The sequence below is a fragment of the Prunus avium genome, chromosome 4 (genome assembly GCF_965620075.1).
Source record: "Prunus avium chromosome 4, drPruAviu1.hap1.1, whole genome shotgun sequence".
NCBI lineage: Eukaryota > Viridiplantae > Streptophyta > Magnoliopsida > Rosales > Rosaceae > Prunus > Prunus avium.
The window spans coordinates 34,333,502-34,353,025 of NC_142287.1; the positions used below are offsets into that span (position 1 = coordinate 34,333,502).

Sequence of the window (19,524 nt, forward strand, 5' to 3'; positions counted from 1 at the left end):
GATGTCCCATATTTATTTAATCTGATAGCTTTTGGATCAAATAAAACATAACAAAAAACTGATTGTTTTCAATCGACGGTACATAGAGGCGAGTCTTCTAGTTTAATAATTAGAGCTTTTGCTAGCTAGCATCTACCGAAAAAAATCATAATTGAAAATACACCCCGTGAGTTTTTACTTTCGGCCCGAGTAATCTGTCACTTTGATCTACAGAGATTTCCAATTCGTCAAATGCAGTATTAGTTCTCGTATCAAAGATAATTGATTTGGTTTTTGGGATCCTTTATTTTTATTTCACACAAAGAATAGCTCATCAATTTCTAAACAGCACCACAATGGAAAATTAAGACCTTAAGCAATCGATAACTCGGTAAACTTGATTACTTAATTGATGAAGCCCTTGACCTCCCTCAAACTGTAACAGCCATCAAGCGGATTTCATTCTGACCATGTACAAGATGTGTTATTCATAACAAAAATACAGGCCCCCTGGCATTGGAACTAAAGGTGAAATGGTGTATATGCTGCCTGCACTTCTCTCCGTCCCTGCTGCTAGGAAGAAATACATGAAACGGGTCAAGATCTTCTGTCTAACTTCCTTTCACCAGATCGTTTCTCCTCCACCTCTCTCCGTCTCTGTTGCCTGCCAAATAATCCCAAGCGGTCATTATGTCAGAAAAAACTATCATGCTCTGCTTCAGTAGACAATAAAAACAGGAAAGGAATTCATAATAGATTAGCAAATAAGAAGCAGTTAATAAAACATACGCAAAGGCCATGTATCCAGCACCAGAAGATAAGAGTGTTGCTTGAGTCCCCACAGTGGACATAGAATCCTGCACTCCAGAGGGAAGAGGATTCTTTCGATCACCATCTACCTGAAAGACAAAAAACATTTGTTACAGTCAGTGAATTAATATCTATCACAATCTATATGGAAGATAAGGACGCATATCCATAAATTAAAACCTTATCCCACTTTGACTTCTTGTTCTGTCTACCGTCCCGTGGCATGACATCAGGAGCAGGCGGCAAGGAGTTCAATCCAGAAGCAGCCATGGTCGAAACACCTGAAAAATGACTCCATACAAGAGAACCATAATTCAGGATATCTCATTAAATTAACCTATAAGGTGATAAGCCAAGGCCAGGTGACAAAGTTGTGCCGACTGGGCATAGATCTTCAGATCAATCCTAAGTTCCTAACTATTAAAGATTAATATTAAATGGTTTCGAACCTGGAACAGGTACGTTAATTTTAGGTGCAGCACCAACTATTCCAGGCTGTGTTCCTCCTGAAACATATTCAATCTTTTGACTCCTCTTCCTTTCTTGATCTCTCCTTTCCATATCACGCCTCATCTCAGCCTCTGCTTACCAAAACATACAAAACATAAGCAGCAAGGAGAATCATTCCAGATAGACAGAGAGAGTGAGAGAGCAACAAAGTTGAATACATTCCACATTTCTCCTCGAATTGGCTGACGTACACTTAAACCCGACAGAATTGCAAAAACATAATTCAGTAGAGAAAAACATGATTGTATATGCAACTCTTCATTATAGTCTACAAACTTGGAATTTGTGATGGCAGCAGGTCATTTATTTCTAGAAAACATAAATTTCCTACTGCAATTTCGTCAAATCTCTCCACATACCAAACAAAGTCTACCGGAACACATTCCCAAAAAACTAACCACAATAGCTCAATTGACGAAGAGCATATATGATAAAACTAATATTTATATTGTTAAACAGGACCTAGCACTGAAGCACAATAGGTAAGAGAGAGAGAGAGAGAGAGCATATTCCCAAAAAACTAACCACAATAGCTCAATTGACAAAGAGCATATATGATAAAACTAATATTCATATAGTTAAACAGGACCTAGCACTGAAGCACAAAAGGTAACACAGAGAGGGAGAGAGAGAGTATTCAAAGAATTGCAAGTGACCTATTTCATCATAGTAGTCGCTTTTGTCAAATCCATGAGGGTCAAATACATCTTTACTGAAGCAAGACCCTATCTGATCAATATCTTGATACCTCACTGCATGCAATAGAAAGTCTGGGTTTCTATAGTCCTTCTTATTGCGCAATCCTGCATTGAAGCTTTTCCCAGATCTCTTTAATTCAAGAAACTTATTTATCCTCCTCTGCAATCAAATGAAATTTAAAGTTAATCAAATACAGGACATTTAAATGACTTGTGAAAAAAAAGACACAAACTTGCAATGACTGTGTGGAATAAAGGAATGGTAATATAAGGCAACTGCAGGACCCTATGGCACATACTCTGTAAGCCACTATTCTGTCTCTGCGAATCCTTGAGGGCCTCCTACTGGTTGGTTCTCTTATAGATTTGAACAAATTCATCTTTGCTTATCATGCTTTTTAGTTTTAACAAGGCCTATCATGCTGGAACCTTTAGAAGAATCAATTTTTCCACAGCCTTAAATCAGCAAAGGAAACCAAATACAAAGTATCATTTAGAATTATCCATTAGAGTGAACAGTCCCCGGAAGAAGGTGACCCGTTATCACCAGCAGATGGAACCAACTGGGAAACTGAACTATTTAGTTGTGGTCTTGCAAGGCAGACACAATAGCCAGATCAATTCATGTTTCTCTTTCTCAAACCTTTCTTGGAACAAAAAAGATCCATTTCTATGTATCAACCCACATGGGATCCATGACTCTATATTCAAACAGAAAAACCACCTATCCTAAAGTTTCAACAACAAAAAACATTTGTCACTTTATAGTTTTCAAACCATATTCATACAAGCAGCTTAGCATCAGAACTAAACGCTTGACAGATTTTAAATAAAGTTTCATACATAAAAAGGTCACGTGTCAAAACAGTTTTCCTATTTATCTTAATTTGGGGGGAAGTGGGAAAAGGCCTCATCTGTACAAAGTACAAACCATGAAGCATTAGATGCATGCCACAGCCAAAGCCTCGAAAGAGTTCCAGGACTTGAGTGAAAAGGTCACATAACCACAGAGCACTAAGCTATACAGGGACGACTTAAGGCAGCAGTTGTACAGTTCAAGCTTTATCAATTGACACTGAAAGGAGCTATATTAAGAGGGTAGCTCTGAGATGAACAGTTATGTACTTTAAAATCCCTAGAGGAACCTGAACTTTGGAAAGCAGTATCTATTCTGCAAATAGTAAACCTGTTAAAAGGAACTTACTTGCAGCTCCTCTGAACACTTGGCTTTCACTGGTGGCGGGAGAAACTTATCTAACGGATCAACATCTTTTTGCTCTTCTGCAACCGCCTGTTCAGCATCTATACCCTCTGATTCAAGTGCAGTATCGTTCATTGTATCAGATTGAGATGGTTCAGATAACTGAGGAGTCGCTTGATTGAGAGGTGTTAGGATGTGAACTGTTCCAGGAGGTGTCTTATCGTGGAAATCACCTGCAACAAACAATTATAGGAAGTTTGAGATACGACGAAGGGCCATTAGTTGGAAATATGAAAACAGTAAATGCTCTGAAAACAACATTTGTACCATTAGCAGATAAAAGATCTGCACCGAACCTCACGCGACCACTTCCTTCTATTTCACCTTCCTGCAATCAATTAGCACCAAAAAAACGTACTAATAAGTTCAGCAAAGAATAAATTTTCCTCTACCCATATTTATGTATGAATCAAACAATCACCGAAATATGGGTCATAAGCTATAAACTACTTAGATAATTTGTGAAAGCCCAATATAGAATTAAATTTTACATTTGATGAAGCAAAACCCAACATGACAACCGCTTTTTGAACACTCAAAGTTATCATCCTTTGCGATAAAAAACATACACATGATAAACGCCCAAATCATTTTTCATTTAGCTTCTTCACGTTTCACAGCAAGCAAAAAACCTCCACCAGAAAGAAAAAGGGGAAAAGAAAAATGAAGAGAATACCTCAGGCTCAGGAGACATAGCAACTTCATCATGCCCATAGTCCACAATCGTAAGCGCCCCTCTCCTACTTCTATTTAAACTATCCGACGGCACCGGCTGTCGTAGTTGCGGCGTTGAATGACGAAATTGAACTTCATTCGGAGTCAAATTCTCATTATCGCCAGCATTAGGCGGTGCGCTATCGTCGTTACCAGAATCACCAGCTACTATTCTATCCATGTCTACCATTGAAGCATCTTCCGAGCTTCTTCTCAGCTCTCCGTAATCGTCGTATTCTCGCTGTTCTCGTCGTTCTTGATATTCATCGTATTCTTCTTCTTCTTTTAGGTCTTGTTCAATATCCTCCATGTCTTCATCCTCTTCCTCATCGTTGTAATTGGACACCAGCAAAGCCATGGCTTCGGATTGCTTCTTTCTCGAGGCCATGGGGTTTGGGAGCGGACAGAATTTGGGAATTTAGGGTTTCCACAGTGGATTCGCGCTAATTAATTAACTAACAATTTGAAATTGGAAGACACGCAGTAAAGTGAGGTGCAGCAATCGAATGGGTTTCGATTCTAGAATTGAAATGTAGTAAGAAAACGATGGCAGGGGGAAGATCTATCGCCGATGGTGTTTGAGGCTTTTGGATCGCAGAAATGGCCAGGATCCATGTAACTTTAAAATAGAGACCCAAATTGCGATTGAGCCTACTGGGTTGACACATTTTCTCCTCAGAGATTTTAGGAGAGGTTTGAGAATATGAATTGGGCCTAAGGCTTAGAGGACAGCAATCTACTTTTAAGGGCTCGAATGCCTGATTATTGGGCTTAGCCCATATTATCAAGTCCAACAAGAAGGAGGACTGGAAAATGGTACGTGTATTTATAAAGGATAATCGGACATAGACAAGGGTAGAAGCAGAAATCTATAGGCACTTTTTGATTTACGATCCCTCAGAGCGAGGGGAGGAGAAATACCACTAAATTAAGAATTAGGTGATGGTATAAGAGGAATATAACTTTTGAATACAGGTTTGATGTGTTTAAGATTAGGAGATCAGCATGTTTACTTGTTGTTTAATCGACAATTGTCGTCTCTAAAATCTTCTTTCAACAAAATGAAAACCGATGTCACTATACTAAATGATCAATAGCAAGTTCTGCATATTCATTGAATATACATTTTGAGTAACATATCTGTGATGGATTGTACAAAGAGAAGGGTCGATATCCAAAAGGTAAGAAGGTCAAACTTGACAAACACTCTTCAATTAAATCACCTTATTGTGATGTGGATTTGCAGTACACTTGGTGATATAGTTGCTTGTGAAGCTAAGTGATGTGACAACGAAATTAATATCGTTCATTTTCTTACTTGACTCTCTTATGTACCAACCTTGTTATTAAAGACATCAAAGAAATTAATATAGTTCGATCCTAAAAAGACATCAAAGATTAGCCAGTGCTGGCCAGACACCACATACAGGGCACGGAATTCTTGGTCAGCTTTCTCTTTCTCTCTCTCTCTCTCTCACTATCGTTGTCTGCTTTAAAAAAATACCCAGATTCTTTTGCTTTTGGATTTTAATTTGTTCCACAGATAGCTTTGATAACGCGTTGCATGAAAATTCTTCTAATTCTAGTCTTCCAAGTTCCCACAGACTTTAGAAAATGTCAGATCAAAAGACATGGAGCTTAATCATAAGTGATAACAACTGGACGATCGACCACTTAAGCTTTTTACTTTTTATTACCTTTACCTAGCTAGGAGTGAGAATGAGATCCACCGCGTTATCTGAGCTTTGGACATAGACTTCAAACTTATAAAGCTGGACAATGACCTATACACACCATTTCTGACTCGGAAAAGCTCTCCACTTTGGCTTTAACAATGACATGATTAGCGACTAAACATAATCAATCAAGTTTACAACAAAATCTTACCAACACCGCATATACAAAGCTCTCTTTATATGTTATTATTGATGTTCGGAGTCTCACAATACATCAACGGCTCAAGATAATGAACAAACAACTCACGCTAGGGTAACCTTGCAACTAGAAGCATTTCCGTGAACAATATACTTTTGTACAAAATCAGTCAACTTGTATGTTTGCTCACATTGCAACTAGGGTTTCCATGCGCAATACCTCAAATGGAATTTGCATTGGCCGATTCTGCAGACAAAAATAGCCAAAAAGATTGACGACAAGAACAACGTGGGGTCAAATCATTGAATAAATCCAACAACTAGAACTTAACATACAGCCAAACCAATTAGCGTGGGCCAAACAAACGCCGCCCCACTCCCACTAGAAAATTCCATTAGAAAATTCTCTCGCAAAATGAAGGCAGCCTAAACACGTAATTACTGTCATGCATAGATGAGACGAGATTGAATCATGCATAGGAAGAGGTAATCTATCGAACCCAACTGTCCAGGTATAAAGTATCTTAACATATCTTGTTTCTTCTTTTCTCTTTTTCCTTGGGAAATTAAAACAATCAAAAACCCAAAAAGATGAAAAGAATAAAGCAGAGCAGACAGTAGAAACAAAAAGAAAGGGGAAAAAGAAAACTCAAGAAACTTAAAAAATAAAAGGTAAAGTGTTGATGATGAGAACCCATCCACAAGAAGAGACAAGCAATAAGTGGGATTCTCTGCGCAGTCTCTGCTCACCTAAACCTCAACATCTCTCTCCCACCACCATTCCCGCCCATGCTTTCATGCATGGGCCCAAAACCCTTTATCTTTTCTTTAGATTTGTGTATCCATGTCACAAATGTGTAAAATAAAATAATTAAATTCTTAAATTTGAGACAACCAAACGTGGTCCCCTTCATTCACCCTTTGATCTTGAATATTAAAAAGAGGAAAAATAAATAATAAAAAAGCATCTCGTTTTCATTTCTAATTTCCCAATTCCACGCGATTTCATAGCGCGTGAGGAGAAGGAGGAGGAGGAGGAGTGGAGTTAGCCCAAGCCCATGGTGAGAGTGGGACTGGGATGTATGTCTTTGAGCAAACCCAGGACCTGTTGCATGCTGGGCCTTTTCCCAGGTGACTCTGCCGTACACAAGTACCCAACTCGCAGACTCTCCACCATCTCCCTCTCCAATTCCCCACTCTCTCTCAACCTCTCGTCCAGCGCGTCCATCCCACGCGCCTCCCTCACCAGCCTCCTCACCCATACCACCATCTCCGCCGTCCCGGTCCTCCCCGTCAACAGCTCCATCAACACCACCCCAAAACAATACACATCCGTCTCCGCCCCACTGCCGCCAATATCTATGCGGCTTCCCACATTTCGCAACCCAAAATCCGCTATTCTTGGATCGAAATCTGCCCCCAACAATATGTTGGAAGTTACGAGGTGGCCGTGGACTACGGGCCTGGACCCAGCGTGGTGTAGGTACGCCACTCCACGCGCTATCCCGACAGCAATGCGGTGGCGCGTGAGCCAACCCTTCTTTTCGGGTGAGTAGGCCCCGTATTGCTCCCATGTGTCACCAGTCCAGTCCTCTACGTTGGGCTCCCCGGTTGGAAGCTCGTGCAGCCACCTGTGTAAGTCTCCGTTTGCCATGAACTCGTATAACACCAGCTTCTCTCTCCCTGCCAAAAACAAAAATTGGAGAAACCATTCGGTGTAAAGAACTCGCACCGTCACAAATTTACATGTTTTGCAACCATAGCCTGTTCTGTGCTGTGCTAATAACTAGATTTACGTGACGATGCTGCCAAAAACAGTGTCGTACGTACGGACTTTGTCATTTACGACACTGTAATAAAAACCCGTGTGCTTCATTAAATGCGTTTGGTATGGAAGATGAGAGTGACTGTACAGTACCTGCAATGCAGTAACCGGAGAGAGGCAACAGATTGGGGTGCTTGAGCTTCGACAGATTTTCAAACATGTTCACCGCGTCATCATAATCAACGTCTCTGGCGTTTTCCAAGACTTTGATCGCCACGTGGAGGTCTCCTGGGAGCACGGCGGTGTAGACGGGCCCACACCTGCCCTCTGCGAGTTGGGAGTCCCTGCCGAAGTGTGACGTGGCAGCGATCAGGTCCTTGAAGGTGAGGTTCATCAGTGGCTTCTCGAACATCACCACCGGAGCTGAAGTTGGCTCTTTGATGTCGGCAACCCATGAAGTCCCTGACTCTGTTTCGAAAGAGAAGGGCCCTGATTTTTCGATCTTGAAGGGGACCAATTGGACCGGTTTTGAGATTGCCCATTTGTGCTTTTTGGCCACTTGCTTTCTTCTACATCTGTACGCTATGCAAATGCCTACGGATACAAGGACTAAAAATGTAGATACAGAAGATAGGATAATAGTCAGAGTCTTTTTGGGTTTTCTGTGGATGGGTTTAATTTGGTTTGTGGGTTTGTGTTTTTGGAGGGGTTTGTGAGGTGGGTTTGCGATGGAATTGTGAAAGCTTGGGGCTTTGGTTTTGGAAGTGTTGAAATAGGTGAGATCTTTCCCGGCGTGGATGAAAGCGGCTTTGCCAAATTTTTGGTACTTTTCTGACCCAACTATGCCTGTGAAGTTATTGAACGAAATGTTCAAGAATTTGAGGCTGCTAAGGGGAGGGAAATCTGAAGGGAAAGTACCATTGATGCTGTTGTCTGAGACGTCTAGGTAGCTCAATGTGCGCAAAACAGAGATGGGTTTCAACTCGCCTGAAATTTTGCAGCTTGAGATGTCGAGGTGCTTGAGATTGGTGAGGTTGGCGAAAGCAGATGGTTGCAGAGTGCCCAAATCGTTGTGAGAAAGGTCAAGAACTCTAAGCTTTGGGAAACCCGAAAGCTGAACAGAGTTGGTGAACCTGTTGGTTGAGAGATTGAGCACCTGAACCGAGGAAAAGGAGCCATTTCCCGAGATGGGTTCGAGCCCAAAGCTCCCTCCGAACCTGTTCTTGGACAGATTGACTTGGACCAAGCTTGAAAGAGACCAAAACCAACCTGGAACAGAGCCTTTGAGATTGTTGCTTGAGAGATCAAGGGTGCTCAGCTGTGACATGTTTCTGAGGTACTTCCATGATATGATCCCGCTGAGATTTCTGGAGGGGAGCTTTATTTCTGTGATGGGCGGGCTTGAACAGTTGGATTGATATCCTTGTTGTTGATGAAGCCAAGAGAGATTGAAACCTGCGACTGATTTGAAAGCCTTGGAGACTTGTTCTTGGTCTGTGCTGTTGCATTTGGATTCTGATGTTGCAATCAGCACCAGAAGAACCAAAAACCTCAACAAGATTCTCATTTTCTTTTTCTGCAACTGGGTTTCAGTTCTCAAACTCTGCCTCCTGTTTTGTTGTCCATGAGAGAGAGAGAGAGTAGTGAATGAAATGGAGGAGGGATGGAGAAAACAGGGGCAGGCACCAGTCAATGTTATGGGTTTAATAAGTGGAGCAAGTGAAGTGGGAGATTAAGGCGTTAAGTTAAACGGAAAAATCTGACGTCGGGAGGAAGTGTAACAGTTGGAGGACAACAGAAGTCGGACAGGTTTGGTTGACTAGCTGCTCTGACTCACTCAAGGCTCTTAAATTTCACCGGTGACTGATGCGGTGATTGCGAAATTTCTTTCAATTTTTTCCCCAATGAAGAAATTCTACATGGCTTATTAGTTTCAAAATTACAAGGTTTGCATGCGAACCAAAAACATGTTGCTTTTTTCTTGTTTTGGTGGTAATTTCAGTCATTTGTTGTATTGGTTGGATAGATTTAGGCCCAGCCAGAGATGAATAAGCTTATTGGGGCTTTAAATTAATTAGCAGGGGAGGGGACCCTGGTCAAAAGAAAAAAGACCTGGCCACCTGGGGACCCAAATTTTTCAGAAATTAATTAAAATTTATGGGTTTGCAGCGAATGATAGTTTTCTTGTTTAGAGTTTAGTTTAGCGGAAAAGAGCATTGATTTGCAAATTAATGTTTTCAAGTTCGAACTCTTATGACACTTTGGTAGTGTGTGTGAGAGAAATTCCTATTGCTTATACTAAAAAAAACATCTGTTGTTTTGAGCTTGGTTAAATTAATTACCAGAAGATATGATATTGGGTTTACCTAATATTCCAAATGACCCACTCTACTGTGGTTTAGTCTAGATTTAGTAATATAAATTGTTTCATGCGGGGGAAGAGGATTGGTGGGTGCTAGCTAATTACAATTTGAAACTGAGAGGGACAGAGAGACAGAGGGTGCAGTTGTGAGGATAAATTGTCAAGCATTCTCCTGTATGGGGCTTCTTGACATTTCCAAGTTTCTGGTTTAGAGCTTCTTGTCAAAGATTGGGCACTCTAATTTCTGCTGATATGGAAAATGGAGATGACAAGACAATTACTCTGCATAATTGAGAGCATTTTGAAATGTGTTGTTCCTTGTGTTTGCATGTACAATTTTTGCTTGTTGGCTTCACTGAATCTGTGCTGATATGGAAAGGAAAATGTGTGTTTCTTACTTTTGGGTAAACTGCTGTGGTGCTGCATTTTCTTGGATAACTCTCTTATTAAAAAGATGTTTGAATCCAATATGCAATGCTGAATTTTAGACATTTGAATGGCTATAAACCTGCAGCAAATTAACATTTACATCATGATCAAAGATGAACTTCATATCAGAAAGAAATAATGCCCTCCTACTACATTGACCTTTGACGAAAAACCCCTATAGTGATATGATATCCACCTCTGACCTCAGTCAAAGAGGTTCTCTCCTCTCAACGAGTAATTGCAAGTATGAACCTGCTGCTAATATGAAAGGTTTCCACTCAGCTCTTCAGTCCAAACCATCTAGTATAATAATACCAGTTCATTTTAAATTCATTTAAATAGCTTAGATGGAAAATAAGTAGATAAATTAATATATAATGTGTCATGATTAGTGGGGCCCTTGGAATTAGACTTTTAAGGGGTAGAGTGCAATTAATCAAACTTTTAGTTTTTGCTCTGCAGTCTGCAATTCTGCATCAAATAAATTCCAATGGATTTGGAAGCCGCGCAAGCAAGCTTGATCCCCTGATCACCACCACCTACAGGCTACATACATACATGACTTGAGTCCACGTGGTCAAATTTACCTGCCCTGGCCACGTGATCTTTGGCTCAGTTCAGCTGGGTGTTTTCTTATTTGTGTGCATAAAATACATTAAATTTGAATCAATTTGGAGGTTTAGTTTAAAATATGCACATAAGGCATCACCTAATCCACAAAATTCCAAACCAAACCCTCCATGGAATGACAGCACATTTGGATTGGAACTATGAAAAAAACCCAACAACAGTTGGGAATATTCTAAACATAATTTAAGCTAACAAACCCTCTCCAACCAATTTTTTCTTTCTTTATTCATAATTCTATGAAAATCTTTGGCGACTCCTTCTTTTTTTTTTTTTTTTTCGAGAGCCAAATACAAAGTTAAGGTAGGTGGATTGATTTGTCTACGCAAATTCAATTAGGTATTTTACTTTGTTGGGCTTAGGCCCGTCACGTGTGTATGATTTGAGCTTTTAGTCTAATAGCTCCCAAAAGGGCCCAAACCCAACTGGTTTGTTTACAGACAACAACTATGGGGTGGGAGGCCTGGCTGCCATAATCAGCCCTTTTTTTCCCTCTTGGCATGGCGAAAGCAGCGGTGGAGCTCCCAAGAGGTCGTGGTTGCAGCCACAACACAACAGAACAAACCCTCCTATAATACTGATACCATAACAACTACCAAGACTAGTATATTATATAATAAGTCTTCACACTCCACCATAAAATCAGTCTGAAATAAAACAGTATGCCTTCCTCCACATTGTCTAAATAAAAGACTGAAATTGAATCAAATCAAAGTGCATGAAATACATGTCATAGGATAGTACCCATTAATTGAAGCGCTACTGAACAAGAGGACGGTTAGCATCCTTCAAAAACTTTGTCTTGATTTTGTTGAGTGTGGCTACAACTTCTTTCATACTTATCCTATCTTCTGGGGATTCTGCACAGCAAGTAAGAGCTAATCTCATAATGGCTGATATGCAATCCCTCTTCCTCACATGATCATCATCTTCCTGTTCTGTCCCAATACCAAGCAAATTGGCATCCACAACTTCATCTATCTTTGCATATGGTAATACTAGTGAGTTTGCAATCCATTGCTTTATATTCATTTCCCCATCAAACATCTCATCTGTTGGCTTCCTTCTTGTGAATGTTTCCATCACTACAATTCCGAAACTGTACACATCCCCTCTTGTTGAAATCATTCCTTCCAATCCATACTCTGCATTATGAATTATACTTATATATTCACGTTTATGAATATATATTAAATGAAAATTATGCATAATTAAGTACAGCATGTATAGAATTGAAAGATATTAAATTAGCAAGTACATCACCTGGAGCCATATACCCAACAGTGGCTAGAGTCATAGTTTGGGTAATAGAATCTCCTCCACCCGAGAGTTTTGCAATTCCAAAATCAGCAACATGTGCAACCATATCATCATCCAGTAGTATATTGCTTGGCTTCATATCACAGTGCACAATAGGTATTGAATAACCATGGTGTAGGTATTCCAGTGCAGATGCAGCATCTATCATTATGTTCAACCTCTGTAAGATATTCAAAGAATTTTGAGAGTACAACCACTTCTCGAGGCTCCCATTAGGCATGTAGTTCAGTACCAAGGCTTTGAAATCAATTTCACTGCAACAGCTGATGATTTTGATAAGGTTTCGATGACGAATATTGCTTAGAATTTCACATTCCCTATCAAAACTCTTGAAAGCCCCTTCTAGCTGTAAACTGAAAACCTTTACTGCAACATCTATTCCATTTGAAATTGTCCCTTTATATACTGAACCAAAACCCCCACTTCCAAGTAGGTTGTTTTCATTAAATCCATTTGTGCCCCTTTGAAGTTCTAGATGTGAAACTTTTCTCCAAATAAGTTGAGGCAACGAGGTAGCCTCTCCTGCAACTTCCACATTCCTTTTCCTGCGTAGTATAAAGACAGATACAGAGGCCACAAAGAGAATTACTGATATAATCCCTGGGATGATATATTTAGCTTTCCTCCAATTTGGTTCAAGTGTACCATTTTTGCATGGTGGAACCTGAAGTCGGGCTGCACCATAGAGTGCTTTGTTTGAGACAAATGATTGAGCGGAGAAGTTTTGGAACGGTCCACCAGTTGGAATTTCTCCTTGGAGCCTGTTGAAAGACAAATCCATATACTTGAGAAGTGACAGAGCTTCTAAAGACTTGGGAATCACTCCAGATAGATTGTTTCTGGACAAATCCAAGAGTTGCAGGCTTAGCAACCCGTCAAATGAACTTGGAATAGGGCCTTCCAAATTATTATTTGCCAAGGATAGATTAACCAAACCCTGAAGAACCCCAATAGTGCTTGGTAGGATACCAGATAAATTGTTATTTGATAAATCTACCTCTGTCACAACTTTCAAGTTTTCAATATCTTGTGAGAGATGTCCAATTAGATAATTGGATGATAAGTCTACAGACAAGATATAGGCAAGTCTCCAAAAGTTAGAAGGTATTGTGGAACTCAACGAATTGGACGCCAATGATAGATATCTTAGAGATGCGGTTAGATTTCCCAAGCAAGAAGGTATAGAACCATAGAGCTGATTACTACTCAAATCTAAGTAAGCTAGGTTATCTAATTGACATAGTTGATATGGGATGTACCCTCGCAACTTGTTATCATTCAAGCCTAAACCTTGGAGATTCCCTAGTCTTCTCAGTGAAGTTGGAATTGATTCACTCAATTGATTGTATCCCAGGTTTAAGTATATCAAGCTGCTCAAGTTGCCAATACCAATGGGAATGTTACCCCTCATGTTGCAATTGTATAAATAAATATATTGAAGCTTGGATGTAGAAGAGCAATTTCGAAAGGAATCATCAAGTCTGGCATTTAACGGATTAGCTGTCAAGGCTAAAAATGTCAAATTTCCAAGATTAGCCAAACAAGAGAGAGTGGAAGTATCAATCGTCAAATTATTATTGAATAACTGAAGCGTCTGAAGGTTTGTTAAGGCACATAGCGTGCTAGGAATAAACCCTGTAAATGAGTTTTGCGCCAATTCAAGCCGCGTGAGCATAGAAGCATTGGAGAGGTTGGGGATTACTCCGCTAAGGCCATTTGCTGCTATATAAAGGCCTTTTAGGTTTGGAAGCCCAAGGCCTATGTTTGCTGGGAGGCTACCCGATAGCTGATTCAGACTAAGCGACAGAACTCTGATGGTGGAGATATTGAAGATTGAGGACCATGGAATAGTGCCTGCCAGTGCCACAATGTCACAATCCTATCTACAACAATTTCAGTATATATGGATTTATGTAACCTAATCTAACCCTATCTAATCGTTCATGACTTTTAGTATAAAATGTCACATCATAATATTAATTAATACAACAATTTTCAAACAGAAATCTCTAAAAATAAAATAAAAGTCCTAAATAGATTTGTCTTTTGAAACAAAACACGTTTGAGGTTGCATGTCCTTATACTTCTTTTTTTCTTCTGTTGGTTAACCTTTTTTTTTTTTTGGTAACTTTCTGTTGGTTAACCTCAGATTTGAACATATTGACTTAGATAGAGCGTTTATTAGGCAAGTCAATATGTTATATTCATGATTGTAAATAACATTACAATTAACCTACAATTATATGCATCTGACTTACTTTGGATTGGCATACTCAAGAAGAAAAAGAAAAACGTAGGATTCTTGTAATGCATACACACTTTGATGAAATTGGGTGATGTTAAATTGGTCATTTGTAAAGAGAATTCCAAATCCCAATTAAATAAGGAATTCCCAAAACCCAATTAAATGAAGAAAACTTAATTGAGTTTTAATTGGAATACAAAAACCCAATAAAGTGAGGAATTACAAAAACACAATCAAAACCCAATTCAGCAAGGAATTGTAAATACCCAACTAAAACCGTATAGAAGCCCACGAAATGGCCCAGCTGTTTCAGTTTTTTTTTTTTCAAAAACCCTTGTCCAAAACGACATCGTTTTGGCCAGGCTTCATTAAAAAAAAAAAGAGAAGCGCGCGCGCAACAGACAGCAGCGCAGTACGCAGCTCTCTTGCACATTTCATCGAACAGGTTCCGTGCATCTCTGATCTGAGCAGAGGTGCAACTCCAGCAGCTGTTATGGACTTTTCCGGCAACCGGAGGTGCAGGTGCACCTCCTTGCGCCTGCACAAGTCCGCCACTGCCTAGGTCTTACCGAGCATTTCTCGTTTTGCAGATCACACGCTCTACCGAGATCCAACGCATTCCGAAGGCCCAGACATCACTAAGTTGAGCCTAAAAAGTGCCGAACCACTTTTTCGCATCAACAGACTTCACTGAATCTGTGCTGATATGGAAAAAAAAAAAAATGTGTGTTTCTTTCTTTTGGGTAAACTGCTGCAGTGTTTTGGCTATATACATGGTTGACCACATTTTCTTGGATAACTCTCTTATTACAAAGATATTTGAATCCAATATGCAATGTTGAATGAATACCAGCCCCATTGAATCCATGGCTATAAATCTGCAGCAAATTAACATTTACATCATGATCAAAGATGAACTTCATATCAGAAAGAAATAATGCCCTCCTACTACATTGACCTTTGACTAAAAACCCTTATAGTGATATCCACCTCTGACCTCAGTCAAAGAGGTTCTCTCCTCTCTACGAGTAATTGCAAGTATGAACCTGCTGCTAATATGAAAGGTTTCCACCCAGCTCTTCAGTCCAAACCATCGGGTATAATAATACCAGTTCATTTTTAATTCATTTAAATAGCTTAGATGGAAAATAAATAGATAAATAAATATATAATGTGTCATGCTTGGTGGGACCCTTGGAATTAGACTTTTAAGGGTTCAGCTAGGTGTTTTCTTCTTTTTTTTTTTGATGAAGAAAAAGGGGGGAAACCCCAAGCACCAACACAGCAACTAACTAGAACTAATCAGGCGGGACTTAACAGTTCCCAAAGAATCATTAAGCAATAAAAAATCAAGCCAAGCAGGGCTCTCCTCAAGATAGTAACAGCCTAGATCCAAATTGTGACTCCAAGTAGCCAACCCGTCAGCTACATCATTCATCTCTCTATAGATATGTTGAAGCTTGATCCTTCGAAACAAGTTCATAAGTCTTTTACAGCTACTAATCATCCCTGCATTAGGATGACAAGCATTCAAAATCTTACTCTGAACAAGAAGCACCGCAGTCTCAGAATCCATCTCAATAACAATATCCTCTACTTTTTTCTCAACAGCCAAGTTCATCCCAAAAAATAGCCCCCACAACTCAGCTTCAAGAACTTCTCCCTGGCCTGAGTTGACAGCAAATCCACCAATCCACTGACCCAAATGATCCCTCAAGACACCTCCAGCACCAATGGCACCAGTACTGTTCATGCGAGATCCATCGACATTTTACTTGATCACACCAATTTCAGGAGGAACCCAAGCCAACAACACTTGCACCTTATTAGCTCCCCTATTATTACCAGCAATGGCTTGAAACCAATCCTTTGCAGCAGTAAAGATAAAATCTTTGGGATTGAAAGGCAAGTCAGTATTATCTTTAAAAATAAAGTCATTTCTCCATTTCCAAATATACCAGCAAATGAAAATAAACATAATTCTCCATGGAATCTGAGCAAAGTGAGCCTTGGAACACAAATTGCTTAATAGCCAAGGGTGAAAATCAGATTGGAAAAAAGGTCTAGCATGCGTAGAGTTCATAAATAGATTCCATACCTTTCTTGCTCTAGAACAATCTCTTAAGATGTGCAAGGTAGATTCAATAGGCCACTTACAGTAATCGCAGGCACCGTTTCCAGTGAGATGCCTTCGAACTCGCTGCTCATTGGAGAGAATTTTCCCCTGAAAAACCAGCCACAAGAAAACTTGGAGTTTGGGAGGGATTCGAAGCTTCCATAGAACTCTCCACCAAGGGTTTAGCCAATCTGCCTCCTGAAAAAGCAAGCTGTAAGCAGACTTGACAGAGAATAACCCATTAGAAGTAGGTTTCCAGATCCGGCAATCCTCCAATAATCCCTGAAAATCAGCTGAACAACCAGTAACTTTTTCGACCCATTCCTCAGGGAGAACACTCCTCAACTTCTCCACATCCCACCAACCATTCACAAAAAAATCAGAAACAAGGGAATTCAAATTGAGATCAGGAGCAAGGTCCACTGTCTGCATCAAAGGTATATCACTGATCCATTTATCTCTCCAAAACTTAACCTTGTCGCCTTTCCCGAGTCTCCAAGATAATCCTTTGTCAAGCAGTTGAGCACCAAACATAATCCCCTTCCAAGTAGGAGAACAATTTTGTTTTGGGGCCAAATTAGGCTCACAAAAGGAATGGCTCTTAAAATACTTCTTTTCAAAAATTTGGGCCCATAACCCCTCATCCTTCCTCAATAACCTCCAGCCAACTTTAGCTAGTAGAGCTTGATTCATATCATGAGTTTTCTTCAAACCCAACCCTCCCTTACTTTTGGGTTTACAAACAAGGTCCCACTGGCACAAGTGGATCTTATGCTTCTTCGCACTGCCTCCCCAAAAAAAATTGCGATTCACTTTATCCAAATCCTCACAAGTGCTCATAGGGAGTTTAGAGGTTTGCATTGCATAAATTGGTATAGCTGAAGTGACAGCTTGAATTAGAGTAGCCCTTCCAGCTGTAGAGAGAACCTTACTTTTCCAAGAAGCCAGCCTGGCATGCATTTTGTCCACAAGATTGCTATAAGTAGCCTTAGTTACCCTAGAGTGTAACAGAGGCATCCCCAAGTAATTGCCTAGGTTCGAAGTGAGAGGAGAACCACATATACTACTAATATTAGCAGCCATTTCTTTGCTAATATTAGGGGAGCAGTATATTGCAGACTTTTCAAAGTTGACAATCTGACCAGAAGCTTTACAGAAGAGGTCCAAGCAATTCTTCATTATTCTTGCTTGGTGAGTACTAGCTTCAGCAAAGAGAATTAGGTCATCAGCAAAAAATAAGTGGGATACAGCAGGCCCAGCTTGGGAAGCTTTCACCGGTTTCCATATATTCTTTCCCACAGCCTCCACAATGAGGTGTGAGAGCTTTTCAATGCAAAGAACAAAAAGATAAGGTGAGAGTGGGTCACCCTGTCTAATACCATTGGACGGAGTAAAAGTCGAAGTGAGCTCCCCATTCACACAGACTTGATAGGTGACAGAAGAAACACACTGCATGATCAACTGAATCAAGGTAGTAGGCAAACCCATTTCATGAAGAACTACCTCGATAAAATTCCAACTCAACCGATCATAGGCTTTAGATAAATCAATCTTCCAAGCCATAAACCCTTTTTTCCCCTTAGTACTCCGAAATTTAAACATAATCTCTTGGGCAATGAGGATATTATCTGTAATATGTCTACCGGGAACCAAACTCACCTGATGGGGACTGATTAGCTTAGGCAGAATAGGCCTCAGCCTAGCAACAATCACTTTAGAAATCACTTTATAAAGAGTGCAGCAAAGGCTAATAGGGCGAAAGTGCATCATAGAAACAGGGTTAGCCAATTTAGGAACTAGAGTGATGAGAGTAGCATTCAAACCTTTGAGAATGTGACGCTCCCTGAAAGCTTGAGAAACCAGGTCATAAATGTCATTACCACACATATTCCACTGATTTTGGTAGAAGCAAGCAGGAAACCCATCCACTCCAGGGGCTTTGAGACCACCTATATTGAAGAGACTTTCCTTGACTTCACTAATATCAACACGAGCCACCAGACCATTCAAATCAACATCATTGATACTGGGAAACAGATTAGGCATGGATAGCCCACTGTGATCCCTGGGAGTCATAGAGAAGAGGCCTAGAAAATAATTCACAGCAAGCTCTTTTAAACCTTCAGCCTCCTCTACCCACAAATCATTATCATTTTTCAGCTTTTCAATCCTATTTTTCCTTCTTCTAACAATGGTGGTTAGATGAAAGAACTTAGTATTACGGTCACCTTCTTGAAGCCATTTTATCCTTGATTTCTGTTGCCAAAATAAGGCCTCCTGCTCAAGAACGGCATTATACTATGTAACAAGAGATTCTTCCAACTGACTGAGAGATCTATTAGACCTGTGATGCAACACCTTTTGAATACCATTGAGCCGAGCTAGAAGCTTCACTTTTCTTTGCTTTAAATGCCCAAAAACAGCCACATTCCACTGCTTAAGAGGTTCCACCAAATCCCAAGATTTATGCAGAGCCGACCCAGCCCCTTGTTCCCACTTTGGAATCACAAAATACATTAAATTTGAATCAATTTGGAGGTTTAGTTTAACATATGCACATAAGGCATCACCTAATCCACAAAATTCCAAACCAAACCCTCCATGGAATGACAGCGCATTTGGATTGGAACTATGAAAAAAAACCAACCAACATTTGGGAATATTCTAAACATAATTTAAGCTAACAAACCCTCTCCAACCAGTTTTTTCTTTCTTTATTCATAATTCTATGAAAATCTTTGGTGACTCCTTTTTTTTAATAAAAAATTAAAAAATTGTTTTTTTTCCTCTTTTCGGAAACCAGATACATAGTTA

The 19,524-nt window shown here is 40.0% G+C and overlaps 3 protein-coding genes across 4 annotated transcripts; all 3 read right to left on the bottom strand.

Annotated features, from left to right (window-relative positions):
• Positions 1–265: 265 nt before the first annotated feature.
• On the bottom strand, positions 266–4,590 carry LOC110746117 (transcriptional regulator family protein). 2 transcript variants are annotated; one of them, XM_088252693.1, is made up of 8 exons: positions 3,935–4,590; positions 3,526–3,586; positions 3,202–3,431; positions 1,956–2,157; positions 1,239–1,370; positions 970–1,070; positions 791–878; positions 266–643 (listed from the first exon to the last, which is right to left on the bottom strand). In XM_088252693.1, the coding sequence occupies exons 1-8, from the start codon at positions 4,358–4,360 to the stop codon at positions 591–593; spliced, it is 1,293 nt and encodes a 430-aa protein (XP_088108819.1). In that variant the 5' UTR covers positions 4,361–4,590; the 3' UTR covers positions 266–590. The 2 variants fall into 2 exon arrangements, with proteins under 2 accessions (XP_088108819.1, XP_021802025.1); XM_021946333.2 differs by having other exon boundaries at positions 769–878; positions 3,935–4,583.
• A 1,559-nt stretch (positions 4,591–6,149) lies between these two features.
• MEE62 (Leucine-rich repeat protein kinase family protein) lies at positions 6,150–9,629 on the bottom strand. Its single transcript, XM_021946332.2, has 2 exons — positions 7,765–9,629; positions 6,150–7,529 (listed from the first exon to the last, which is right to left on the bottom strand). Exons 1-2 carry the CDS (start codon positions 9,176–9,178, stop codon positions 6,892–6,894), a joined length of 2,052 nt encoding a protein of 683 aa, XP_021802024.2. The 5' UTR covers positions 9,179–9,629; the 3' UTR covers positions 6,150–6,891.
• Positions 9,630–11,659: 2,030 nt separating this feature from the next.
• LOC148295295 (putative LRR receptor-like serine/threonine-protein kinase At3g47570) lies at positions 11,660–14,144 on the bottom strand. The gene is made up of 2 exons (XM_088251968.1): positions 12,293–14,144; positions 11,660–12,174 (listed from the first exon to the last, which is right to left on the bottom strand). Exons 1-2 carry the CDS (start codon positions 14,022–14,024, stop codon positions 11,789–11,791), a joined length of 2,118 nt encoding a protein of 705 aa, XP_088108094.1. The 5' UTR covers positions 14,025–14,144; the 3' UTR covers positions 11,660–11,788.
• Between the last annotated feature and the right edge of the window lie 5,380 nt (positions 14,145–19,524).